Consider the following 23,667-nt stretch of genomic DNA (forward strand, 5'->3'; position numbering starts at 1 on the left):
GCAGGCTGCCCTGAAGTCTGGCAGCTTGGTGATGCATTGCGGTCGTGGCTCGCCTTCTGAAATGTAGGCCACGCATCCTGAGTTTTCACAGCAGCAGCAGTTCTCCTCCTCGGTTGGCATTAGCTTGCACCGATTGCATATGCACCAGGTGGAAACACCGTCCATGCAAGGTCCAGTGTCTTCATCCGTTGATTCGTCCTGCCAACTGCTGTCCGAAGCCCCATCGTTTTCGCGCGTTTCCCTTTCCAGTAGTTCCTCCTCGGTATACACGGGCTCGTACATGTAGGGCATTATTGTAGCCATTGTGTGGTAAACAAACTAAAATAATTTATAGCGATGGTACAGGTGTTCACACGGGCTACAAGCGGCAAAGGTAGCTGACCAGAGCACAGAAACGAGTCACAGAATACTCAAAGTAACACAGAGAGAGGAATGGAATCGAAAATCTGCTGCTGTGTGTTGTGAAACGATCTGTTTATACTCATTGATGAAAGAGGCGCCTTGCCATTTAAATGGCGACACGTCATTAGCTGAAGCACAGCGATTGTTGACACGAGACGTGCTTTGGTGTTGTGAAATGGGCGGTACGCGTCTACGGATGACAGGCTCAGAGGCGGGGGATATGATTTAGTGCTGCAAAAGCAGGTCAGCCAGGGCGATGGGGCAAGTGATAATGGCAGCGCCCTGGTGCCTGTTTTCGCGTGCGTTTAATGGACGAAAACTCGGGTAAGGGCCATAGGAAATTTTTCTAAAATCGAGCGACTTAGGCTTAAAAACACATGGCCGACCCATAGGGACAATAACATTTTTTGACTGAACCATTCCTGCTGTTGATCCATGGCAGCAGTTTAGTTTTCATGTTTTATTTTTTAATAGGAGATGCATTTGGCAGAGAGTTGCAAAGAAGTCAAACTGGGAAGTTTTTTTCTTTTTTAGAATTTATTTTAAAAAAGCGTCGAGCGCTTGGAGCACCAACTTGTATCAGCAGATACAGGTGCTGGCTGTTTGGTTGCTGCTCTGCTCTAGGAACGAATGCATAATTTGGTGTTCTGCTTGGACAAGGTAACATTCACTTACATTTTTTTAAAATAATAAATGCTGCAGTTTATGGTTGGATTTCAAGTTTTCTGCTATAACCCAGTATTTGATGGGAGGTCGGATTGTGGAGGTTTATTTGCATTTTTAAAGCGCTCGCACAGCCCGGGGGCATCAAGTCGCTGTTAGATTTTTTTTTTGTTGTTGTTGTCTTAGTTGCATATTTATAACGCACTTAAACAGTCTTTTTTTCTCTCACAATACTTAATATGGGGTGTTAAACGGGAGGGCTAGAATTCCATCTTAATTTAGTGCTCCATGGGAGAAGATCTTGAACCCTGTAGCCAACAGTTAACAGTTGTAACTGCTCCAGATTGAGCCACGTGACCCTCGCAATTACAGCTGCATCGGCTTGAGGGAGTGGTAAGTAATGAAACGGGGATTGCAAGGGCAGTTTAACCTATTTGAGGTAAAGAAAACAAGGAGGTGGTGGGCCTAGTAGATCTGATGTCAAACATTGCAAATGTGTACAAAGCTTGCATAAAGGGGGTAGCTACAGAAGTAACCTCTCTCTCTCTGTGAAATGAGATTGTCTGGTGTGTTGAATAGTGGACCTCACTTGAAGTTTTGTTATTGGGAAGGTATTTACTGAGAAGTAAGAGCATGTTAGAACATACGCTTTATATAACAACTGTGGCACATCGTAGGTACTGAGAAGCTTCACAAACGAATTGCAGGTATAAAAGTATAAACCTTTGACATGCATCAATATCACTTTTCTGTGGTTCATATCACATTTGTGCACTGTGGTCTCTAATGGGGCCTAATTGAAATTTCTATAATTTTGCTGTACTTTTAGATACATTATATGCCCTTTTTTCTTCTACAAAAGGTAATGTATTTAACAGACTGCCTCTTTTTCTTTTGGTGCCAGAAAATGTGTGGTTGTAGGTACCTGTAATCTGGGGCCTGGGTCCAAAATACCTTCAACTATGCCTCCGTAAATACCTCCCCTCTTGAGCCCTTAGCTCGTCTACCTCCAACTCCCTCTGGGTCAGTCGTTTATCAAAGAAACAACCTGGGGGTAGATCTATCTTCGGATGGGTCCTCCCTTTGGAACAGCCTCCCTGCCATCTTGAAACTTGAGGAGAATCATCTCCGGTTACGGAAGCAGCTCAAGACTTTCCTCTTTGCTTCTGCCTTTGCCCCTCTTCTCCCCTGCTGAACTGCCTTGATCTCTCGGCACCGTGCACCTGGCCACCCGTTGTCATTTGGGCTCATGTTTCTGCTCACCCTGCCACCCTCCTGCACTGCCTCCCGGCCACCCCTTGCACTGGGGTTTGTATCTGTACCCATACAGTCCCCCACCCACTTTCCTTCTGCACTTATCCGATACACCCTATCTGACTAACCAAGCACTTTGCCACTTGCTGGCTGCACTACCACTGTTTATCACTCATTTATTTATTGTACTTATTTATTCTGTTCTCTCCTCTGTTCCGCACTTTCCATTTCTCCCCCCCCCCCCCATGCACTTTCCCCTTTTCCCATACACTTGGGCGCTCTTAATGTCACTCGGCCTGGTAAAATCGTTGTTTTATTTTTGTTCTCCCTTGTTCCCCTCCCTTTGCCTGTTCGCGCTCTGAAACACTTGTATATGAGCGTAATATAAATAAAATATCATATCATATAACCTGTTTAAGCACTACACGAAATGCCATAAGGAAAAGACCCCTTTCAAATGTCAGTTTTTCCTGCTCCCATTTCATGTAGACTACAGAGCCACTGCTAATCCACTGAACAATAATGGTTTTATGCTAAAGATGGGCTGAACATAGAATGATGCCAACTTACTCAGAGCAGCATGATGTTTGTTACAATACTTAAATTAATAGCAATCTTTGTTTAATAATGCAAAGGAAGTCGTCAACGGCAAATGGGGCATTTTATACACTTATTGGAGTAGCTTTAAGCATGCTTAAAATGTTAGTATGAATTTGGCTGTATAAATGCATATTTAAAACAAATGTATTGATAATTTGTCTTGGTTCTCAATTTACTCCGATTTTAGACCTGTTTTAAAAATGCAAATCTAAATGTGTGATTCAAAATATCCATCTCCAGAACATCACTCCGCCCTGCATTGCAAGAGCCACCAAATGATCCTAGCTAAAAAAAATTGTTTAAAAAAAGCCCACACCCCCTACTCAAATAAGCGAACAGGAGTCGTCATAATGCCTCTTTACTGTATCTTTTACAGGACCGAGGATTTCTTTTGGTTTAATTAGTACTATGGGCCAACTTGCACTGCACGGCCTATGATGGTGGTGATGGTTAGTTTTCTTCTCTCCAACCCCCTTCATGCACTCTTTCCTCTCTGCATTGCTAAAACAATCGTTGCCGGTCGTTGGTGATGGAGATTAAAGTACAGAATCAAAGATCCAATGATTATTACGCTTGATACACTGCAGCATTTTAGCTTGTGTTGTACTGGCAATCTGTGGCGTGCTAGACCATCATGTGAAGGTGAGGGTTGGGAAATTTGCATACATTCTTCACACTCTCGATTTTATGTAAATGTGTTTCAGACCATCTTCAGTTTGGCATCTGTACAGGAATATTAGTTTTTGTTTATTTGGAAAACTAACCTAGAAAGATGCACCAGTTCGAGAAACCTGAATCGCACACCAGGTGCCACACTCACCCATGTAACTGGCACAAGTGACTCAACCACCACTCACCTTTTTACACATTATATATTTGGCTGATCTGGGCCACAACATTGAAAACGCCAGGTTTAGGCAATCTGGTTCCAGAGGATGCTTGGCTTTGTGGCGTCTTGCATTCCTGTTTTACCCTTCTCAATGATTCAGCTGCAGGAGCTAACATTTCTGCTGTTCTTAGCTCAAAGGCAACGTTCTCGCCTTGGAAGCAAGGCGACACGGAGCACCACAGGTTCGATCACCGGGTCCGCGCTTCGAAACCTCTGGGTATTAAGCGCGTTATAAATACCCAATCCTTCAGTCATTTGGACCAGCACCAAGCTGCTCCTCACACGAGCTATTGCATACTGTTTTTTGTATATTTTCTTTTCTCCTTTTTTGTTTTATACATGAGGCATTTACTTATGGGTATCCTTTTTTGGCGCCTTTCTCGGACTTCAGGCATCAAGCGAGCCCATGCGTCATACTGCCTGTTGACAGCCTTTCTTCCTGTCTTTGGCAGGGAAAGTGGTTCAGGTTACCACTGTGTTTGTAGAAAAGCAGGCGGCAGCGGCTCATGGCCATAAAGCTTTGGCTCTTGGCAATAACAAACTTCTTCTGAGTGGTGGTATGTTCAGTGGCGTCCACACTAGGGCAGGCCAATCTTTGTTACTCACCTTGCAATAGGCTTTCCAAGAGGTAATTTAGAGAATTTTTCTTTGGTTGGGTGTGCCTCAAATAGACCAGTTTGCTGCAAGACTAACGGAAAATTATTCTTGGGACTCCTGGATAGATGAGGAAAGGATGTCATTCTTTAAGCTTATGCCTTTCTTCTGGATTGGGCAAGTTCATCTATGCATTGCCTCTGATGCCTTTCACATAAGGTTCTTCAGTAGTGCAAGCACTGCACAAGTGCCGTAATAGTTTTGATTGATCTGGTAGTCTCTGTAGTTTTTGTACTCGTTTCTAAGTCTTCCTGGATGTTCCTTTTGAGCAAAGATCTGTCTGGAGAAGAGGTTGCTCTTCCAATACTCCCTAGCATCATTCCACCCCTTCAGAGCCTGGAACCTGATTTGCTAGTTTATGCTTGTGCTGTATTTTCTGGGGCCCATTGGTCACATTGTTTAGATTGTTCGTTTTCAATCTATGCCAGATTGAACCAAAAAACAGTAACAAAAGCAAGGGGGTGGGCTTTCATTGGGCTCTAGAGAAACCTTAATTATGATTGTCCATAGTCCTTGCTGTTAGCTCATGTCTCATTGACCAGTACTTGCCTATAGGTTGACTTGAAAACATTATTTTGGTCATCGCAGCCTACTTGCCCAAGAACGACTATCATTCTTTGGCCGAATTAAGCCATTAGACTGCATTGTGACGGCTGCTTCACCTTTACCCTGCTTATCCCCCAAACCTCTCAATCGCCACACTACCAGAAACTCTCCACCTGAGTGCGATTTGGCCTTTTGGAGTCCATAATGCGGACGATTTTCGAGTTTATGACTTCCTGCGACCTTGACCACCTCTCCTTGAAGACTTTCAGTTGAGATCGCTTCTACTGCAAGGGTGAGCTAGTTTAAATTCACTCCTGTTGACAGTACCAGTCTTTGTCTAATTGTGTTGTATAATTACCATTTGAATCGAGAGATTTACTTTACTGTTCCTTAGCATATGACCAAGTCTTTCACAAGCAATAGAGGCTCTCTATAATTTGGTTTCATTTGGACACAGATTTCTTTTGTTGGGCGGATAACCTGTTTTACATAAACCCAGTGACGTTTCACTTGGACACATGGTGGCTAAGGCCAGCATTGCCTGTTGTGGTATTGTTTTGCATTGCAAAAGTGTAAACTTTGCATAGTCGTCTTGTTGCATAGGGCCTACATGCACATTCCACATGACCCAAGGCAGTATTAGTGCCTCCAAGGCGCATGGCCACTCTGAGATCTTTCGGGTGGCCAATGGACTACTTCCTATGTATTTTGTAAATGCTATTCCCCTGGCTGTTTCCTGCAGGTGAGAATTATTTTGGGGAGAACGTAGTACATTGCATAAGCCATTTGTCCACAATCGCCTGGTATATGCTGCACCATCCACACCATAAATATTTTGCTGTCCTCTTTTCCCAAAAAGCTGGGAAGAAGAGAGTCACTTGGACAAGAGTAAAATGTATTTTTAATGGTAGTTCTAGTACTTATTCCTTGGCTCTCTATCCTTCAACTCCTACCTAATCTCAAGCACCATTGGTACTGTTCGACTGCTTGGCACAGACATTTTTTAGACCAGGGCAGCCGGTTCTATAAGGGAGCATAGGTTCTTGTGTGTGAAGATGGGTTTGCAAACTGGGGTTCTGTGTTGTAAATGTATTGGCTACTTTATGAAATAATTTGCAGGGGCAGGCCTTGCCTACCCGCATCACCCCACAAGTAGAGGGCAACATAATTTGAGTACCTGAATCACTAAAGAAGTAATTCATTGTTCTTTCATCTCCTTTGGAAAGAGATGGCCTTGCTAATGTTGGGGTTTTATTCCCTGCCTGGAGTAGAGCATTATGAAGCCTTGTACATAACTTATACTTTCCATGAGGGATGGTTGTATCTTCAGATTTATGCAGCCTAGGATAACATATCTGGTACTCTCTGAGTTGGTATTCAGTTTTTCTTGATCTACCATGCCCTCTAGAAACAAAGTGAATGCAAACTGATCTTGGCAGCTTTGTCTTATGTTTACCATACATCCAAGCACCACTGCTGGAGGCTTGGCCTATAATACGAAGCACACAATGGTTGTCTGCTCCACAACTGTCAACTATTCAGCTTGGTTCAAAAGCAGCTGGAGTAACCTCTCTAAATATTATGGATCTATGCAATCCAACCTTTTCAGGAAAAATGCAATGTTTCCCCAAAAGCCATGCCCAACAGGCAGAATTCAAGCGCTTCAATACCAACTATACATCCCAATTAGTTCAAATATCAGGACTGCAATTTAGTTGATCATCAAATTCATACATTTTTGTCAGCACTACTCTGTCCTTATTTTGAAAGCATTCACCACATTTTTTTTTTCAACAGACCAACATACTAAGGATGTATAGCTAAAAACATCAGAGCAGGGCCTTACTGCCTAAAGTGCATCAAGCTGAGTAATGGTAGAGTCCTGCTTCGAAGTATCTTGTATCTGACAAAGTGGCATAAAGTGCGTAGTATATTCTATAGTGTCTAACCCACAAAAGAAATGTACCATGGAAAGATACTACACTTTGCCACTTACAGGTCGGGCCGAATCGAAGTTTCGTAATTGATGAACAAGTGTACAGTTTTTTTTAATCCATGCGGAGTCTTCGAAAGGTGACACATCAATAGGTATAGGTTGATAAATGTGGATCGTAGATTCCTCCTGACTCTGACTTTTCTTGGCAGACTTTGGTGTCCAAAATAGTTTCCTCAAAGACTTCCAGTTTTGCCCCATTGGAGTAGGATCAGAAAACCAAGAACCCAGACCAATATTGGTCAATTCAGTCTTTGCATACTTCAAGCATTCTGATGTCATCCCAACATCACTGTTAAGTAAAGTAGTAATCGGCCCACAAGTTAAATCAACTGATGAATGTGCCTATATGGAACATTTCAGCAAACTTCTGCCTCATGGGTAACCATCTCAAGAGACGTTGCCCCATAAGCCAACAGGATAGCCTTAGTTGGCATGCTCCCAGCGTTCTGAGCAAAGTGTAGCAATGCACCATTGGATTGACCCATCTGTACTGCTTATTTGTTCTTTATAGAGCACACTACGGCCAAGAGGCATCAAGGCGCAGAGAAGGCGAAAACTGGTAAGTCTGCCCCAAGTCAACTAGAACAGATATGTCTTCTACCCCTTACGAAACTGGAAGTAATAAAAAAAAAAAACATCTTCTGGGGCATGGCTTTCCATAAAGTAGGGGCCAGGACTGAAAGAGCAAGTTCACCCCCCCTTGCCCCCAAAGCGCATGAACACCTGGCAGGCTGGTAACAAGTCAGCTTGTTTTGCAGGTACTCTGCGCCAATATCGTGGATAGCATGATTCGTATCGAATTTTGAATTTAATTTGAGAATTAATCTGAAACTGATGTAACATAGCCTGTGATGTAAGGTGATGGGCCTCAAGTGCCAAGCGTGCTGCGCAATTCTGCAAAAGCAATCGCATCTGAAAGGACGGTTGACCAAGGTAAATGCCATTACAATAATCCAGTGACCCCATGATGGATGGCGTTGCCACCTGTGCTCTGCAGTTAACGAGACAGAAAAGGAAAAATCTTCCTCTGGGTTTTGAGCTTGGCAAAACCGGCTCTGAAATTGCTGTAATATGTGCATCTCTTGTACCCAAAGGCAAGAGTTTCAACCCCAAGCTCTTAACTGAGCTGTTTGGAGTGGGGCATGGACCTAGAATCTGGCCAAAACTCTGCACTCCAATTGGTAGTGAGGCTGGGTGGGACCCCGATCATCAAAACCTCAGTTTTCTCCCCATGGAGTTTTAGCCAGTTATCTGCCATCCCTATTGCGGCAAGATAGATTTTCAGTTTGCCCGGGGGCTGCAGAGTCGGTGAGCCCAAACAAGACTCTAGCCATGTGTCGTCAGTATAGCTGTGAAAGTGAACCACGTGCTGAGCGATGAAATTCACCAAAGGACGAAGATAAAGATTAAAAATGCAACTTGGAGAGGGAACGGTAAGAACCCTGGGAGACACCACAAGAACTAGCAGTCTGAGAAGAGGTAAAGGGACTTGGGGATACGGTTTTCTGCCGACTGTCTAGAAAAGAGGATCACCATAAAAGTGGAGAACCCCAAATACCTACCGGCTCTAGTCTCTGCAAGAGAATCGCATGGTCAACTGTGTTAAAGGCTGCGGAGAGGTAAATGAGAATCAACACCCCAACCTCCCTGTGGTCCAGAAGCAGCACAATGGTCTAGCATCGAGACCATGACGGACATATGCCCCCTTCCAGGCTCCCATCCAAGTTTTACATCTTGACTGAAATGGATGTAGAAGTTTATTCACTTCCAGGAAGCTAGAGAGATGAGATGTTCTAATTGCCCCCATAAGCTTCAGGAGGACTGGAAGGAGGGAAATGGGGCGATGGTTAACAACCAAAAATGGATCTAGGTGAGGCTTCTTGAAAAGAGGGGGGTGACTAGATCGTGTTTCAGTGGTCTGGGAATAGTACCAGTGTTGTACATGATGAGCCCATCTAAGGGAGCTAGACAAATTCCTGAATAGTGGTAGCAGGGAACCCAATCCATATTTCTTTTTTTGCACTACTCTAAAATCTGCATTTTGTTATTGGGGCTGTCCATAAGAAGGGCATGAAATTGGACTAAGTATATGGCTATGGTTTTGCGTGCTAAATTTCTATAAGACTTCACATTACTTAATCCATTTGGATCCGGTAGTGCAGCAGCAATAATAAACTGCTGAAATGCTTTGTGGATTGTGAGGCCTTTCTTTACTATAATTTCTCGAGCCTTTGCCAATACCCTTACAGACCTGTTTCGAGGGCTAGTCCGTGTGGTGTCCCTCAGATCTAGAATGGAGAATTTGATTGCTCGTTCAGTGTGAGTGTGTGGTTATTTTACTTTTTGAAGTGGTGTGGCAATCGCGAGAATGCGCTTTTCCCCTGGACAAAATCTGTGTGGCATGTTGTGTACTGCGTAGCCTCCATTTCCTGTCTGGGGATTCATTACTGACTTTGAAACTGCCTGACCATTCCATTCCATTCCATTCTTTGACCTGCAGCACCTGCAAGTAACCCAGGCATTTAAGATTGGTTAGTATGGCAAATGCAAAGACCATTGTCCAAGATGCATTTGAGAAATGGTGCCTTTCAAATAGGGCAATCTGGGCAATTCGTCCCTTCACAGAGAAGAACTACCCCCTTGGAGCTAGGGTGGTGAGCCCACTAAGCAAGACCCTCCCTAGGGGTCTCACTGGGAGTGACTACCCTCTCTGGGCCAAGGACTCCCATGCCATGATGGCACTCGCAGTGCAAACCACCACCTTGTCTGCTTATATGGAAATTGGAAATACTTGGGCTTCTCCTGTAAATACTATAGTCAACAAAAATCTGTCTCTATTGGCTTCAGGTAATGCTGAACACCTCCTGAATACCATTGTCATGGAAGACAAACACCATTTTTGTTACAATGACATGTATAAAGGGAGCAAATTGTGAATTGAGGAGAGACTTCCACTGAGGGAGGAGAGCCTCTGTAGCAACGCCATCCTGGAGGGGCACAGCCGTGGAGCTAGCAGTGGATTAGACCCACTAGCTGCAGCCTGGATGGCGGGTGCCTTGACTGAGCAAGAGGCTCTGGTCCGGAAACGAGACTCGACGGCAAGGCATCAGTCTTCTCTGGTGGCACAACCACTGACTAACAGTGATGGGCCTGGGGCCCTACAACGGTTGAGATCAGACACTGGAGAGTAGCTGCGATTGCTGAACTATGCCTGACAAGCACCTGTTCCAGTGGAAGCAGCACCGTTTGTAACGCAGCTTCTGCCGAAGTGGGATGCCAGGAAGTCCTGAAATGGTTGTTTTCACAGAGTACCGAAACCGTTGTAGGTGCGGCAAACAGTTGGGAAACGTTACGAACATTGCATGTCATGGTTAGAAGAGCTGCCAAGAGTATAACAATTTTTAAGAAAGTTTATCAGGCACAAGGCCCCACGAAAACTGAGTGAAAGAGATGGCATCCACGAGAGGACCACAGGAGTGGGGAATCCGAATAGCTGAAGGTGGGGAACTTGGTAGTTTTGCCAGGTGATCCGAAACATTTGAAATGGAATCTGAGAAGGGTACAAAGACTATGGGAGTCTTGAGAGTTGTCCTTTCCAGGGATGCTGAAGGGATGTACACATTTGAAAATTAGCCCTAAGAATATCAGTTTTTCTTTACACAACTCACTGGTGTGTCCAATAGCTCATGTACCAGATTAATGGAGATCTGCTCTGGGAAGACTGGGACACCTTGTGCACCAAAGAGATGCATTTGCTGTTAGCTGGTTGGGTAAAATGCTGACCTCGCTTTTGGTCTAATTTCCAGTTGGGGCTTAACTGGTACCAATCATTTGATTTTAAAATCCAGATCCGAGTCTCCCATTCGTCCCTCCTTTTGGTGGATTAATATCTCGCCTTTGCTTTTAAGCCGTTGCAAGGATCTTCCAGATATGCTGATTGCCATACATAACCTTTCTGTAATTTTATTTGCAATGATGGACCAGTGCACAATTTCAATTGTTAATGGTACTTGTATCGTGCACTGTCGCCACCGGAGTGGTCCCAGGTGCTCTGGCAGATCTGAAAAGGAGGGTGTGAAAAAAAGGGGTGCGTGGGGGGGCTAGTAGGGTGTAGTCGGAATAGGAAAGTGAGAGTTGTGATGTCCTGTTGGCAATTTCAGTTTGGTTTGCACCATTCTCTGAGCTGAAGTGTGGCTTTCGGGTCGGTGCGACTTCCTGTGTGCTGTTGTGCTGGGTTATGTGGTGTTGGTCTATTGTTGCAGTGTGGTGGAAGCATGTGCGGATTGCTGTGCAGAGATGTAGTTGTGCGAGTATCTGAATGGGAAGTGTATGCAGACAGTTGAGGTTTTAGAGTTGGGTTAGCGGGTTTTCCTTACTTTTTTTGTCTTTGCGTTTCTGTGCTCAACATCTATGATTATCCTGTTTGTCCAGTAAGCCCCCCACTTTTATTTTTTCTGGTAAATGGTTTGGTTGGTTTTTATGGAGGTGAATCTAAATGGATAACGTAAACTCTACATCGTACTAAAAGTCCAAAAGCTGGCTTACCTGATCTAGTTTATCAGGCCAAACGATATATATTTTTTAATGACGTTCAGCCATTGTTTTTAATTCGGTTTAACGTTTTACACCAGTGGCCAAACTGAAGATGTGCTGGAGCCCCTACTTTGTGAATCAGTGCTATATTCTACCTCTACCCACTCAACAATTGGCTCTTGATTTTTAATTCTGTTTTTCACTTGGTTCATCCCATCACATTTGTTAACGAAACAAACTTTAAAGGAGTTATGTTTTACAATGCAGAGAGTGGAGGATGCTTTTTATACACTGGTGAGAGAAATACGGCAGTACAGAGTGAAAAAAATCAAAGAAGAAAAGACCCCAGGCTGTGTGAAAATAAAAAAATGCATTGTAATGTGATTGGGTAAGTTCTACAACGTACATTTTCAGAAGAATATTCAGTTGATACATTTTTCCACATTACTCGAATTGGAGGTCTCATTCTTTTTGTTGTGTTCTTAATGTTTCCGCTTTGTGCAGTTACCGTGCACCTGTTGCCAAGTCACTGTATAATTAAACCGAGCAGCAAGTTGCACATTAAGAAGAATACTGTTCTCCCTCCCTTATCAAGCCTCAAGCCCTGTAACGCAACCTGATTGTGCATGGACAGAAGGGATTTCTGCAGTAGCCAATGCTTTCCACATTCAGGAAATGCTTCTGATTATGTGCTGCCGTTTTTTGACTAATTGGTTGTCCCAGCGGCATGTAATCTAGCTTCTACACTGAGCACATAAGGGTATGGCTTGAAAGGGGGTGGAGGGTAAGGGTGGAGGCAGGTGATGCCTACGATTTCCTTTTTTTTTTTTTTTTGGTTTTGGCATTCCAGACGCCTTTCTCACTCCAGAAAATCTGCATATTTGTCTTTTTAAATGCAGAGGTCATTGGTTGTCTTGAGCACCATGTATTGGTATAGATACCAGGCCCTTCCAAGGGGATGGGCGGGATTTTGAGCTATGGTTTAATTTCCCCCCAAAAGTTTGCTGTTGGTCCATAAGGTCAATCTGCTTCATAACCGCATCTTACTTGTTATTTCTCTTAGTGCCTGGAAGGGATGACATTGCCGTTTGTATTCATTTAAAAGATATCACTCGAGTTGCTTCAGCAATATAGAGAAAGGACTTTGAGAATAAAAGCTGGCGGCCAGGACACTAGCTTCCATATGTTTTATGCATGCACTTTGTGAGAAATGCTCGGCCTAAGTACCGAAGATTATGTCCCTTTCTCATGAGTCTGTAGGAATGGGGGTGATCTTGGACTGAGCAAGAGTCATTGACTCGTAACCGGTATGTTTTCATTCGTGACTTTTATGAAACTGCATTTTTTAAAGAATGATTTTTGATTTTACAAACCATTGCACTTTTTGTTGGCTGTACCTACTATGAGCGACCCTTTTGAAGCGGTCTCAGAGAAGCAATCAATACCATGGTACCAATAAAGACCAGTGGATTGTGGCTGAGAGTGCCCTCTGGAAAATATTTCCAATTTGAAGTGAAAGCAGTGCTATAGTATATTTGTTTTTAAAGGACTCCCAATTATAACCCCAATTAATCGGCATGGCCCTCCAATGTTTATTCCAGGAAAGAACATTCACGCCACTTTAAACCAGCATAGAGAATACGTTGGTTATCTAATCTTGTTTCACTTCCTATACTGGGATTATTTTACTCAGAAGAAAGCACACCTTGGAAAAAAAAGTCTTATAAAAGGCATACACAATTTATTGCTTATTAGTTTCTTTTGGTGTTTATTCTACCTCCATTCTGTTTAACTTTGCCTTCCAACCATTAATCTAAGCTTCTGCCTTCCATCCAGGATGTTCCTGTGACTGTACCTTATATGCACACAACATCCGCTCCCTAATGTCTCTGTTGGGGACAGTTTTTCTAAAGTTCAACTAAGGGCTTCATAAAGCCATATCTGAGGAAGTACAAAAACTCAACGCTGTACAACCTGAGAATGTGGGTAACCTGAACAGAGCAGCCAGAATTATTTTAGGAGGGAGAGAGGGATGTAGCTTGGTACAAAGAAACACTGTGTTGTAAAAATGAAGGATTTGTTTAAAAACATGTAGGCCAAATTAAATCTTGGGTAAATAATCAGATGTCATATAAACACAATTATAAAAACCAACTCCATATTTATGGGATGCAACCCAAAGTATAACCTTATTGAGAATACAATCTAGTCGAGGTGAGTCCAACCTAGAACGCATTCAGAATGGCAGTTGGCTTTTCTTGGGGAGGTAAATCCAGATTAGATCTACTTTTAGAATACAATCAGTATCTACAGGGTAGTTGGTCCTAGAGGTCTTGCAGTGACCCTCCGTTGTAGAAATCACATAATAGACGAACCCTGTTCAAATTCTACACCTTGCAACATTACTCTTTAAAATACAGTTCAGAGCTAGTAAAGCAACTCATACTTTCTGGAGGGGGCCTTAAGCTACTCAATGAGGAGTAGGAACACTCAATAACTATTTCAGAACACCCTAAACAATTCATGGAAAGCAAAACCCAATTACAGTTTAAGAATGGCAGCAAATATTCCAGGTCAGTAAGTAACCTATTTTCTGATGTTTGTTAATCTGCTTAGAATCACATGCTGTGCATAGTCCGACATCCAGTGGTCACTGCAGAGTATTGCATTTTGTTTTTCGTAGTCGAAAAGGGGACGTCGACAAGGCGTGTCTGTAACACTATCCCTATAGTGACGTGCGTTGTACCCACAATCCCTCACACGTCGAGGTCCCTCAGATTGTTTTTTTCCACCCAGTTATTGGTCGCCTCTATGCGGAGCTCCTCCAGAGACATTGCGAAATCATTTCTTCGACCCTTGGTCGTTTATTATTAATATCTAACACGTAGATCCCTCCCTCGATGAAGCTGCAAGCTGTTTCTCCGCCGAGCAAGATCTTCGACGGAAGGACGAGCGGAGGAGATCCTTCAGCGTCGCCGAACACGCGGCCTGGCCTCGCCGGCCTTACACAGTAGGGAGAGTGGGGTTGTGTGATCTTTTCTTTTTCACTCCGAGAATGCCTTTCTCTTTCCCCTCCCTCTCTTTCGAGGTCGTAATCACACTTTTTGCCCTCCGCTATGGAGAGGACGCCCTTTAGGTTTTGCCCACTTTGCAAAGGCAAATATACCTGGAAGGACAAGCACAAACGGTGCAACCGTTGCTTGCCCCTCGATCACAAGGACGGCTGTGCGGCCTGTAAGTTACTTAAGCCCAAAACGATAAAGGGTCAAAAGGTGGGCGGCCTACGCCATGTCTAGGTCAGATTCCTCACCCGCTGCCGCCGAATGTGACGAGGACAGTGATTACACGGCCCCCCGTAACAGAGGTTGTAGACCTCTCGAGGGAGCGTTCTCGCTCCTCTTAGTCCGTCCCTGGCCCCGAGAAGCCCGGCTCACGCCCAGTTTATGGGGATGAACACCCCGGCGACAAGGACGCACACAAGAAATCTCATAAGCACATACCCCACGGCACACATTCGTCGAAGACGAAGGCAGCCATAGCACCAACGGAGGCGCCGGGCCCACCGGCGTCTTCCGCCGATCGTAAGGGTCACCAGCCCTCCCCGCTTCCGCGACAGGCGACCGGGCACTCTGGAAATAAGGGCGCTAACCCCAAACCCTCAGGCGGCGACGCGCCTCGTAAGAGTGCGCACGTTGCCAGTAAAGACTCGACGTTACCTAGCGCGACGGCGAGTGATCCCTCGGCAGAGAGAATGATCGACGAAAGCCTCGCGCGTATATCTTCTAGGTACGGCCAGAGACGGGTGACAAGTGACACGCCGAAAACCGCGCACAAGGCCGAAGAAACGCCGAAGGCGCCGGAAAGTAGGCTGGGACAGCTCCCACCGTCGACGGAAAGCCCTAGCCTGCCAGAACACTTCTCAGAAGGCGAAGGCATCTTATCTTCGACGCTATGGGACAGATCTAGGCAAATACAAGGAGAAGAAACTCCTTTTTCACTCCCAGACCGCTCTGGCCTACCTCAGTGGACCTTAGAGAAGTTCCAGTCCTGTATGGACAAGTTAGACAGATTCATGGCCATTCCAGAAAATAGGACACCTAAAAGACCTAGGAAGGTACTCCTAGAAAGTCCAAGGGCTAAATACCCGAAGCTGTTCTGTAACCCCTTTCAGGAGGATATGAACTCTTACGACCTCACCGAAGAGGACACTCACTTCCAGGAAGGAGAGGAGTTCATTAATGATGAAAACCAACAAGAGGGAGAAGGCTTCAATGAGGACTCTAACCTGGGTGAGGAACGGTACGAGGAAGACCCAGGTGAGGGTGACCCAAATCCCTGGCAGTCACCATCAGGGTCTACAGAGCCAGACATTATATACATCAGGTCTCCTCAGACCACACCAGTCAGGAACCCTTCGCCTATTGACGATCAGCCCACCTTTAATGCGCTGCTAAGGAAGGCAGCAGCACATTTTGAGGTCGAAACTGGGGAGGTCACCCCAGACACCGACTTCGTGGAAAGGATTATCAAAGAAAAAACCCCCCACCAGCCAAACAATTCCAATACTCGCCTCTGTTAAGAGACAAATCAACCCTTCACTAGCAAGAGGGGTTAATCAAAGAATCGAAAAATTGTTCTCACCCTCTCAATCAGACCCACTATATATTAAGGGTCACTCAATCCCGGACTCCTTAGTGGTGACTAACACTAGGAAAAGGGCTGGGGGTTCCACTGTCTACCAGCGAGGCACCCCCGGATAAAGAGGGGGAAAAAGCTTTATGCCCTAGCCAAAAGAATTACCACCTCGGCAGCGTTCTCAACTACGATTGCCAATAATAACACATTGCTGGCAAGCTACGTTGATGCGCAATGGGGAAAGCTTAAGCAGGACATCGAGGAAGTCCCTGAACCCCTAAAAACTCGATTGCTAGCTACAGTTAATGAAGGGTCTCAGGTCAACCAGAGCATTGTTAAGAATACCCTCGATGCAGCAGAAACAGCTGGCCGCTCTTTGGTACAGGGAATTCTGCTGAAGCTCCACGTCTGGATTCGCAATTCCAGGTTTAAGGCGGAAACGCAAGCGGCGCTCATTAACAAGCCTATTGAGTCTAACCTCTTTGGGAAGGCAGTGGACGACGCACTGGAAAATGCGAAAAAAGAATTTGATACCATAAAGACCTTGGACCAAATCTCAAAGCCCCCTCCTAACAGGCGGGGATTTGGCAACAAGCGTTCTTTTCGTGGCCAACGCCAGCAACAGAATCAACAACTTCAATATTCTGCCAACAACTACCAAAGTAATAGTGGCCAATACAATCAGAGAGGTCAACGCCGTGGCAAGGGGGGAGGCCGGGGTTCCACCCCTAGAGGCTCCCAAGCCACCAACAACACCAAGTGACGCGAAGATTCGGGTCCCCTCCCATGCATCGGCGGTCAGGGGCCGGTTAACATCCTTTCTTCCAGCATGGGAGGGAATAACATCAGACCGCTGGGTAGTATCCACCGTAGCCCACGGCTACTGTATAGAGTTCAACAGTTCCCCAACATACAGACCCCCGAGGGGACGAAGCATGACACCAGAACACCTCGCCATCCTTCTCCAAGAAGTGGACCAGCTACTGGAAAAAGGAGCTATAGAGGTTGTGCCTCTATCTCAGGTAACGGAAGGTATTTATTCAGTGTACTTCCTTGTACCCAAAAAGGCTCTAACCATGCGCCCTGTATTAGATCTGCGCCCAGCGAACAAGTTTGTCAAACCCCAAAAGTTTTGTATGGTGACCTTACAGGAAGTGATCCCACTGCTATCACAGGGAGATTACATGACAACACTGGACATGAAAGATGCATACTTTCATATTTTAATGTTGCCAGCGCACAGAAAATACCTCAGGTTCATGATAGAGGGCAAACACTACCAGTTCAGAGTGCTACCCTTCGGCATAGCATCTGCACCAACGGTATTCACGAAAGTACTGGCAGTGGCAGCGGCCCACCTGCGCAGTTTATCCATCCCGGTATACCCTTACCTCGACGACTGGCTCATAACAGGGGATTCTTATGAGACCTGCTTCTCAAACACCCAAAAGACTGTAGACCTTTTGTTCCAACTGGGCTTCTCCATCAATGAGAAGAAGTCCAGCTTAGACCCCAGCCAAGTTAAACTATTCCTAGGGGCTATAATTCAAACAAAGGACAGCCTCGTCTTCCCCTCCAACGAGAGGGTCCAAAACATGCTGTTTCAGATCCCCCAATATGTGGCAGGTCGAGAGGTGACAGTGCGCAAAGCGATGCGCTTGCTAGGAATACTGGCGTCGTGTATTTATTTGGTACCTCACGCGCGCCTGCGCCCAATGCAAGAGTGGCTCAACAGCCAGTGGTGTCAGGCCAGCGGACAATGGGACGATCTAGTGGTGGTCTCGCAGGCTTTGGTTCTCTCGCTACGGTGGTGGACAAAGGAAAACCTGGTAAGAGGGAAACCCTTTGCCACACCCGCAGTGGAAGCCACTCTAACCAAAGACGCATCCCTCACAGGATGGGGGGCTCACCTATCCCATCAGACTGCTCACGGAGTGTGGACTCCGAGCGTAGCATCCAAGCACATAAACCTACTAGAGCTACTGGCCGTGTTCAAGGCACTAAAAGCCTTCCAGGAACACAGCGATGGTCCTTACGGACAGCACCACAGCCATGTACTACCTCAACAAGCAAGGGGGCACCCACTCTCCAGGACTGTCCAAGCTGTCCCAGAATATCTGGAAGTGGGCTCTCAAACACATGTTCCTACTGTCACAACATGTACCAGGGGAACTCGATCTGCTAGCAGACGAACTCAGCAGAGGCTTCCCTCAGAGTACGAATGGCAGCTGCACGAAGACATAGTCTTCAACGTCTTCACACAATGGGGATTCCCAGAAATAGACCTGTTTGCAACTCTGGAGAACTCACAATGCCAAGATTACGCCTCCAGGTACCCCCAGAACCAATCCAAGGGGAACGGTCTATCGATTCCATGGTCAGGGAAATTTGCTTACGCCTTTCCCCCCGACTCCCCTTCTCAACAAGATTGTGCACAAGATGCACCAGGAACAAGTTACCATGATACTAGTGGCCCCTATGTGGGCCGGGCAGCCATGGTTTGCTCACTTGATGGAGATGTCTCTATCTCCCCCAGTGAAACTTCCCTGCCCGCACAACATGCTGTCGCAGGACACTGCATCCATGCCCTCAGACCATGAACTTAGCAGCCTGGCTCCTGAGGTCATAGAATTTGGACACTTACAACTCCCGCAGAGATGCATGGACATCCTCAGGGAGGCTAGAAAGCCTAACACTCGTCACTGTTATTCTAGCAAATGGAAGAGATTTGTCATCTGGTGTAGAGGAAGAAGCATCGACCCAGTTGACTGCTCCCCCACGCACATTGTCCTGTACCTGACCCATTTACTGGACTCAGGTCTAGTGTTCAATTCCATTAAAGTCCACCTAGCGGCACTTTCTGCATACACCACTTCCCAGCTTAAAGTGTTGTGGTGGAAAGTCCCAGTTATCAAAGCCTTCATGGAGGGAGTAAAGAGAATACACCCTCCGATAGCAAACCCAGCTGCCGGCTGGGACCTGAATGTGCTACTTACCAGACTCATGGGCTCACCTTTTGAACCCATGCACAAAGCAATTCTTAAGGACCTCACTCTTCAGACCGCTTTCCTAATAGCTATCACCTCCATTAGGAGAGTAAGTGAACTACAGGCTCTTTCTGTTCTAGACCCCTTTGTAGCAGTTCACAAAGATAAAGTGGTTCTACGCACGCACCCAAGGTTTGCACCGAAATTCATCTCAAAATTCCATGTAAACCAGTCAATAGAACTACCAACGTTCTTTCAAAACCCTTCCAATTCGGGAGAAAAAAGTCTGCATACACTTGATGTGCGCAGAGCTGTCATGTTCTACATGGAAAGAACCAGACCACTGAGAGACTAATCAGTTCTTTGTCTCGGTGGCAGCAGGAAGAGAAGGAGATGCAGTTTCAAAATCCACTATATCTAGATGGATTGTTCAATGTATCACTCCCTGTTACACTCTTGCTAAGAGAGAACTACCCTTCAAGCCAAGAGCACCTTCTACTCGAGGCACTGGGGCATCCATAGCATTCATTGCAAATGTTCCCCTTGAGTCCATCTGCAAAGCGGCAACCTGGAGTTCTGTGCACACCTTTACAAAACACTACTGTCTAGATGCACACTCTAGATCTGACTCCCAGGTGGGACAGGCAGTATTAAGACATCTTTTCTCTACTGTTCCTTCTAATAACCCACCGCCAACTCCGGGTACTGCTCGCTAGTCTATGCACAGCATGTGATTGTAAGCAGATTAACAAACATCAGAAGACAATGCATTACTTACCGTAAAAGCATTTGATGGTTATCAGCTTAGATTCACATGCGCCCACCCTTCCTCCCCGCTCGGATGGAAGGAACATAGACACCTTTCTACATCTCTCTCTTTTCTGTACTCACTCACGTATAGAAGGCTCCCTCAGGGCAGAAAAAATACAAACAGAGGGACCTCGACGCGTTGAGGGATTGTGGGTACAACGCACGTCACTATAGGGATAGTGTTACAGACACGCCTTGTCAACGTCCCCTTTTCGACTACGAAAAACAAAATGCAATACTCCGTAGTGACCACTGGATGTCGGACTATGCACAGCATGTGAATCTAAGCAGATACAACCATCAGAAATGCTTTTACGGTAAGTAATGCATTGTCATATTTTTCAGAGGGGCTACAAGCAACTCAAATACTAGTAAGAACGTTGTGAAACTATTTTAGAAATTCTCTTAAAGAAATTCAGGGAAAGCACAACCCAGTGTTAACCCTTGAAGAAAAAGACACTGTATTTCAAGGTAAGACCCATACAAGCAACTCAAGACGGGAACTCTCACTGCAAGAGCAGAAGGAAGAAGCTGTTTGATCGTTCCTTCCACAGCCACCACTGCCTCCAGTGGTTTTTTGAGCAGTTTTCTTGAAGCTATGCCCAAATTAGGGCTCCGAAATCAGCGGGCACTTGCCCTTTAATGTTGTCTGCATCAAAACGCAATTCACATCAAAGTACATCTGCCGCTTGCACAAAATGCACCTTTATTGAGGTTTTGTCTGAAATAATTTGCAACAAAGCATTTACTTAGCGCTGCATGGAAGTGCTTCAACATGCTGTAATATGCAAACCCAAAATCTGCAGCATCGATTCTGAGCACCTCATGGCTCTTTCTAAGATGGCTGCCCCTGTTCTGGGCAGTGATGCCATCCTTTGCCCTATGCCTGCATCCCCCCAATTGGCGGGAGCCAGCCATTACACTGAAGGCCCTTTTTTAAACCCTCGCTGTGCCTGTCTGGGCAGGATAGGGCTTTAGAGGCTCCCTGCCCCTCAACAAGCCATATTGATGGCCAACATGGACCATGGATACTCGGTTTATCCCTCACGCGAGTGATAGCTGGACTTCCATTGTCTACCTTTCCTCCGTTTTGATTCTCTTGCTTTTCTTCTTCCGACCTTTCTTCAGATTGCATTCTGTGTGCCTCATTTCTAATTCTATGTCGAAGACCAGAGGCAAGCTTTATGCTTAAACATTTTCATTTACTGCTTCCAACAGCTTTTCAAACTCTCAAACTTTCTTTTTTGTTTGTCCTTTTGCCACTGGCTGTAAAAACAAAATCTGCACGTAAAAAAGAGGAGAAAACTACAAAAACCCATAACCCTCTCCTATATGGTAGTTCTGAGACTGCGTCTCACTCCTCCAATCGGGGCCCATCAAGAGCTACATAATACTGTCTCTAGGTCCTTTCCTCTTCTTTTTTTGCTGCTTGTCCTAATGTTTTTCCTCATGTTATACAGTGATAAATGCTAATTATATTGTTTTAGCACAAGTCTGTTAGTACGCAAGGATAGCGCGCGTTTATCTTGATTTGGAAATATGTGCAGCGCGTTCATTTCCATACCTCATTTTCAGTGTGTAAACGCAGGCATCTAACACTTGCCTCAGGCAGAGCAGTTTGTTTTCACAAACAGATTGGGCCCACGTGCAAACTCTCGTCTCAGGGCTCTGGTCTGCCTACGTAGTTGGAATGGCGCCAAACCTCTGCCCATTTTCATTGCTCTTTGCAAGCCGGCATTTCCACGCGCAGCCCCTGCTCAACGTGCATGCGTGAAATAGATATAATATGAAGGAGCCGGCAAGAGACGGCGATCACAGCTCCCATTTTCACTGTATATTAAGCAGAATTAAATAGACTAGTGAAATGCTCGCATCACACGTCATCAAGCACCTGGAAATTATTTACATTAAACCTTTTAAAAGATTTTAAAAATTGGTCTTCGCTCAGAAACATAGTTCCAAGGCACTCAAGTATTTGAAGGGTAAGGTGAACGTTTTCTAAGCTTTCATTAGACTGCCAATAAAGAAGCTATGGCCTGTGAAGAGGGGACTAAACATGGAGCGAGAACAACGAGCAGGACATGGGGAAAGGAGGAGGCAGATCTCTCACAAAGCTTCAAGAAAGTACTGGGGGGGGGGAATCCTTAATAAAAGCAGTCACTCAAGGAGTAAAGCCCCTGCAGGACAGACTACAGGTCCTTGAAAACATATTGGGCAACAATGCTGACAATCTAGACGACCCAGTTGAGGGACCTTTTATAGAACAACCCATAAAAGGGAAATCGGTGGAGCAAAACAGTCTGGAAAAGAGAGGCCTCTTCTACTCCCCTGGGCTCAATGATGGGGATAAAGAAGGCCCAGGAGGCGGCTGACCCCTGGGCTTAAGAATGTCTTTCTCTTAAAATCGGCCTCGTACCCTCCCCCATCCCAGGGGCGAGGAATACAGGGGAAACCGTCCTCCTCAGAGGAGAACGATCAATATGATTAAGATAACGTGAGCATTGACACACAGAGTAACTACCTGCAAGCCTAAAGCCAGCAATGTGGAAGTACCTCAGGATGAAGATGACCTGTCATATGTTCGAACCAGACTGACACCCCAGGTCAACTAGTGGCCCCTAACATGGTGCAGAAAACGTGCAAAGCCCTGGAAAAGGATACCAGATACCACCTAAGAGCAGAGTGTCCAGGACCTGACATTGCAGGGAAAGTGGCAGATATGCCAGAGCTTGACCCAAAAAATTGCTCACCTTCGTGACTAAGGCCAGAAAGGTATGGATCTAACTTGGAGATTCTGCCAAGACAAGATCCTAGACCTAGCCGCACCCATAGCAAAGATTATGGACCTTGCAGAGAGGGCATAGGATACAGGAGAGCCTGTACACCCTCAAGTTCTAGCAAGATGGGCTCAGTGGACAGAATGCATGCTAGGAAACGCAAATTGTGCAATCAGTTGCAGGAGCATGCTCTTAAAAATAGATAACAAGCTAGGAGACCTGGCCTTCTATGAAGCAGGAGAAAGAGCTCAAGGGTTGCTTTTTGGCAAAGCTTTTGTCAAAGAAATAATTTTGTTGGGACTTTCACAGCGCAAGCCTCCATCTGCAAAGTTGTCCCAAACTACAACGGATCCAAAATGCAGCAGCCACACTGCTCCTCAAACTATCCAGAAGGGACCACAACACTCAAGCCCTAAAAACACTGCACTGGCTCCCAGTCAAACATCGCATCACCTTCGAAATAATGTGCATAACACACAGGGCAATCAGCGGACAAGGAGCCAAATTCCTGCAAAAGAAATTAACAATCTACAAGCCGACAAGACTCCTCAGATCAAGCAACAAAATCCGTCATGAAGAAAAACCATACCTCAAGAAAAAACTTGGAGGCTCCTCCTCCTCCCACTTAGCTGCAAAAACCCAGAACATCCCGAAAGAAATAAAACACCAAAGACCACCTACAATTCAGAAAACTACTAAAAACCTGGCTCCTCAACATCAGACTCAAACTGAAAAACCAAACTGGAAAAACAATGAAAAGGTTGAAAATCCAGGACAACATCGAAAACCGAATAAAGAAACTCTTACTACAACAAGAGAGACCACTAAATCTAATAGGACACAAACACCCATTAGGACATACCCAACATCCTTAGCCAATTCCCAGCATACAAACATCACCCATGCGATAAATGATACTAT

At 45.4% G+C, this 23,667-nt stretch overlaps 1 protein-coding gene across 2 annotated transcripts in view; it reads left to right on the forward strand.

The window, feature by feature from the left end:
- KRAS (KRAS proto-oncogene, GTPase) overlaps positions 1-23,667 on the forward strand; it is a 229,606-nt gene that overhangs the window by 160,198 nt on the left and 45,741 nt on the right. The window contains exon 5 of one of the 2 annotated variants that reach the window (XM_069628481.1): positions 11,805-11,925. The exons of the other annotated variant lie outside the window; for it this stretch is intronic. Within the exon in view, the coding sequence (XP_069484582.1) occupies positions 11,805-11,921 (117 nt within the window). The 3' untranslated portion in view covers positions 11,922-11,925. The remainder of the gene's footprint in view (positions 1-11,804; positions 11,926-23,667) is intronic. 2 annotated transcript variants of the gene reach the window in all.

Source organism: Ambystoma mexicanum, chromosome 12 (assembly GCF_040938575.1).
Source record: "Ambystoma mexicanum isolate Mex_15411 chromosome 12, UKY_AmexF1_1, whole genome shotgun sequence".
Taxonomy (NCBI): Eukaryota; Metazoa; Chordata; class Amphibia; order Caudata; family Ambystomatidae; genus Ambystoma; species Ambystoma mexicanum.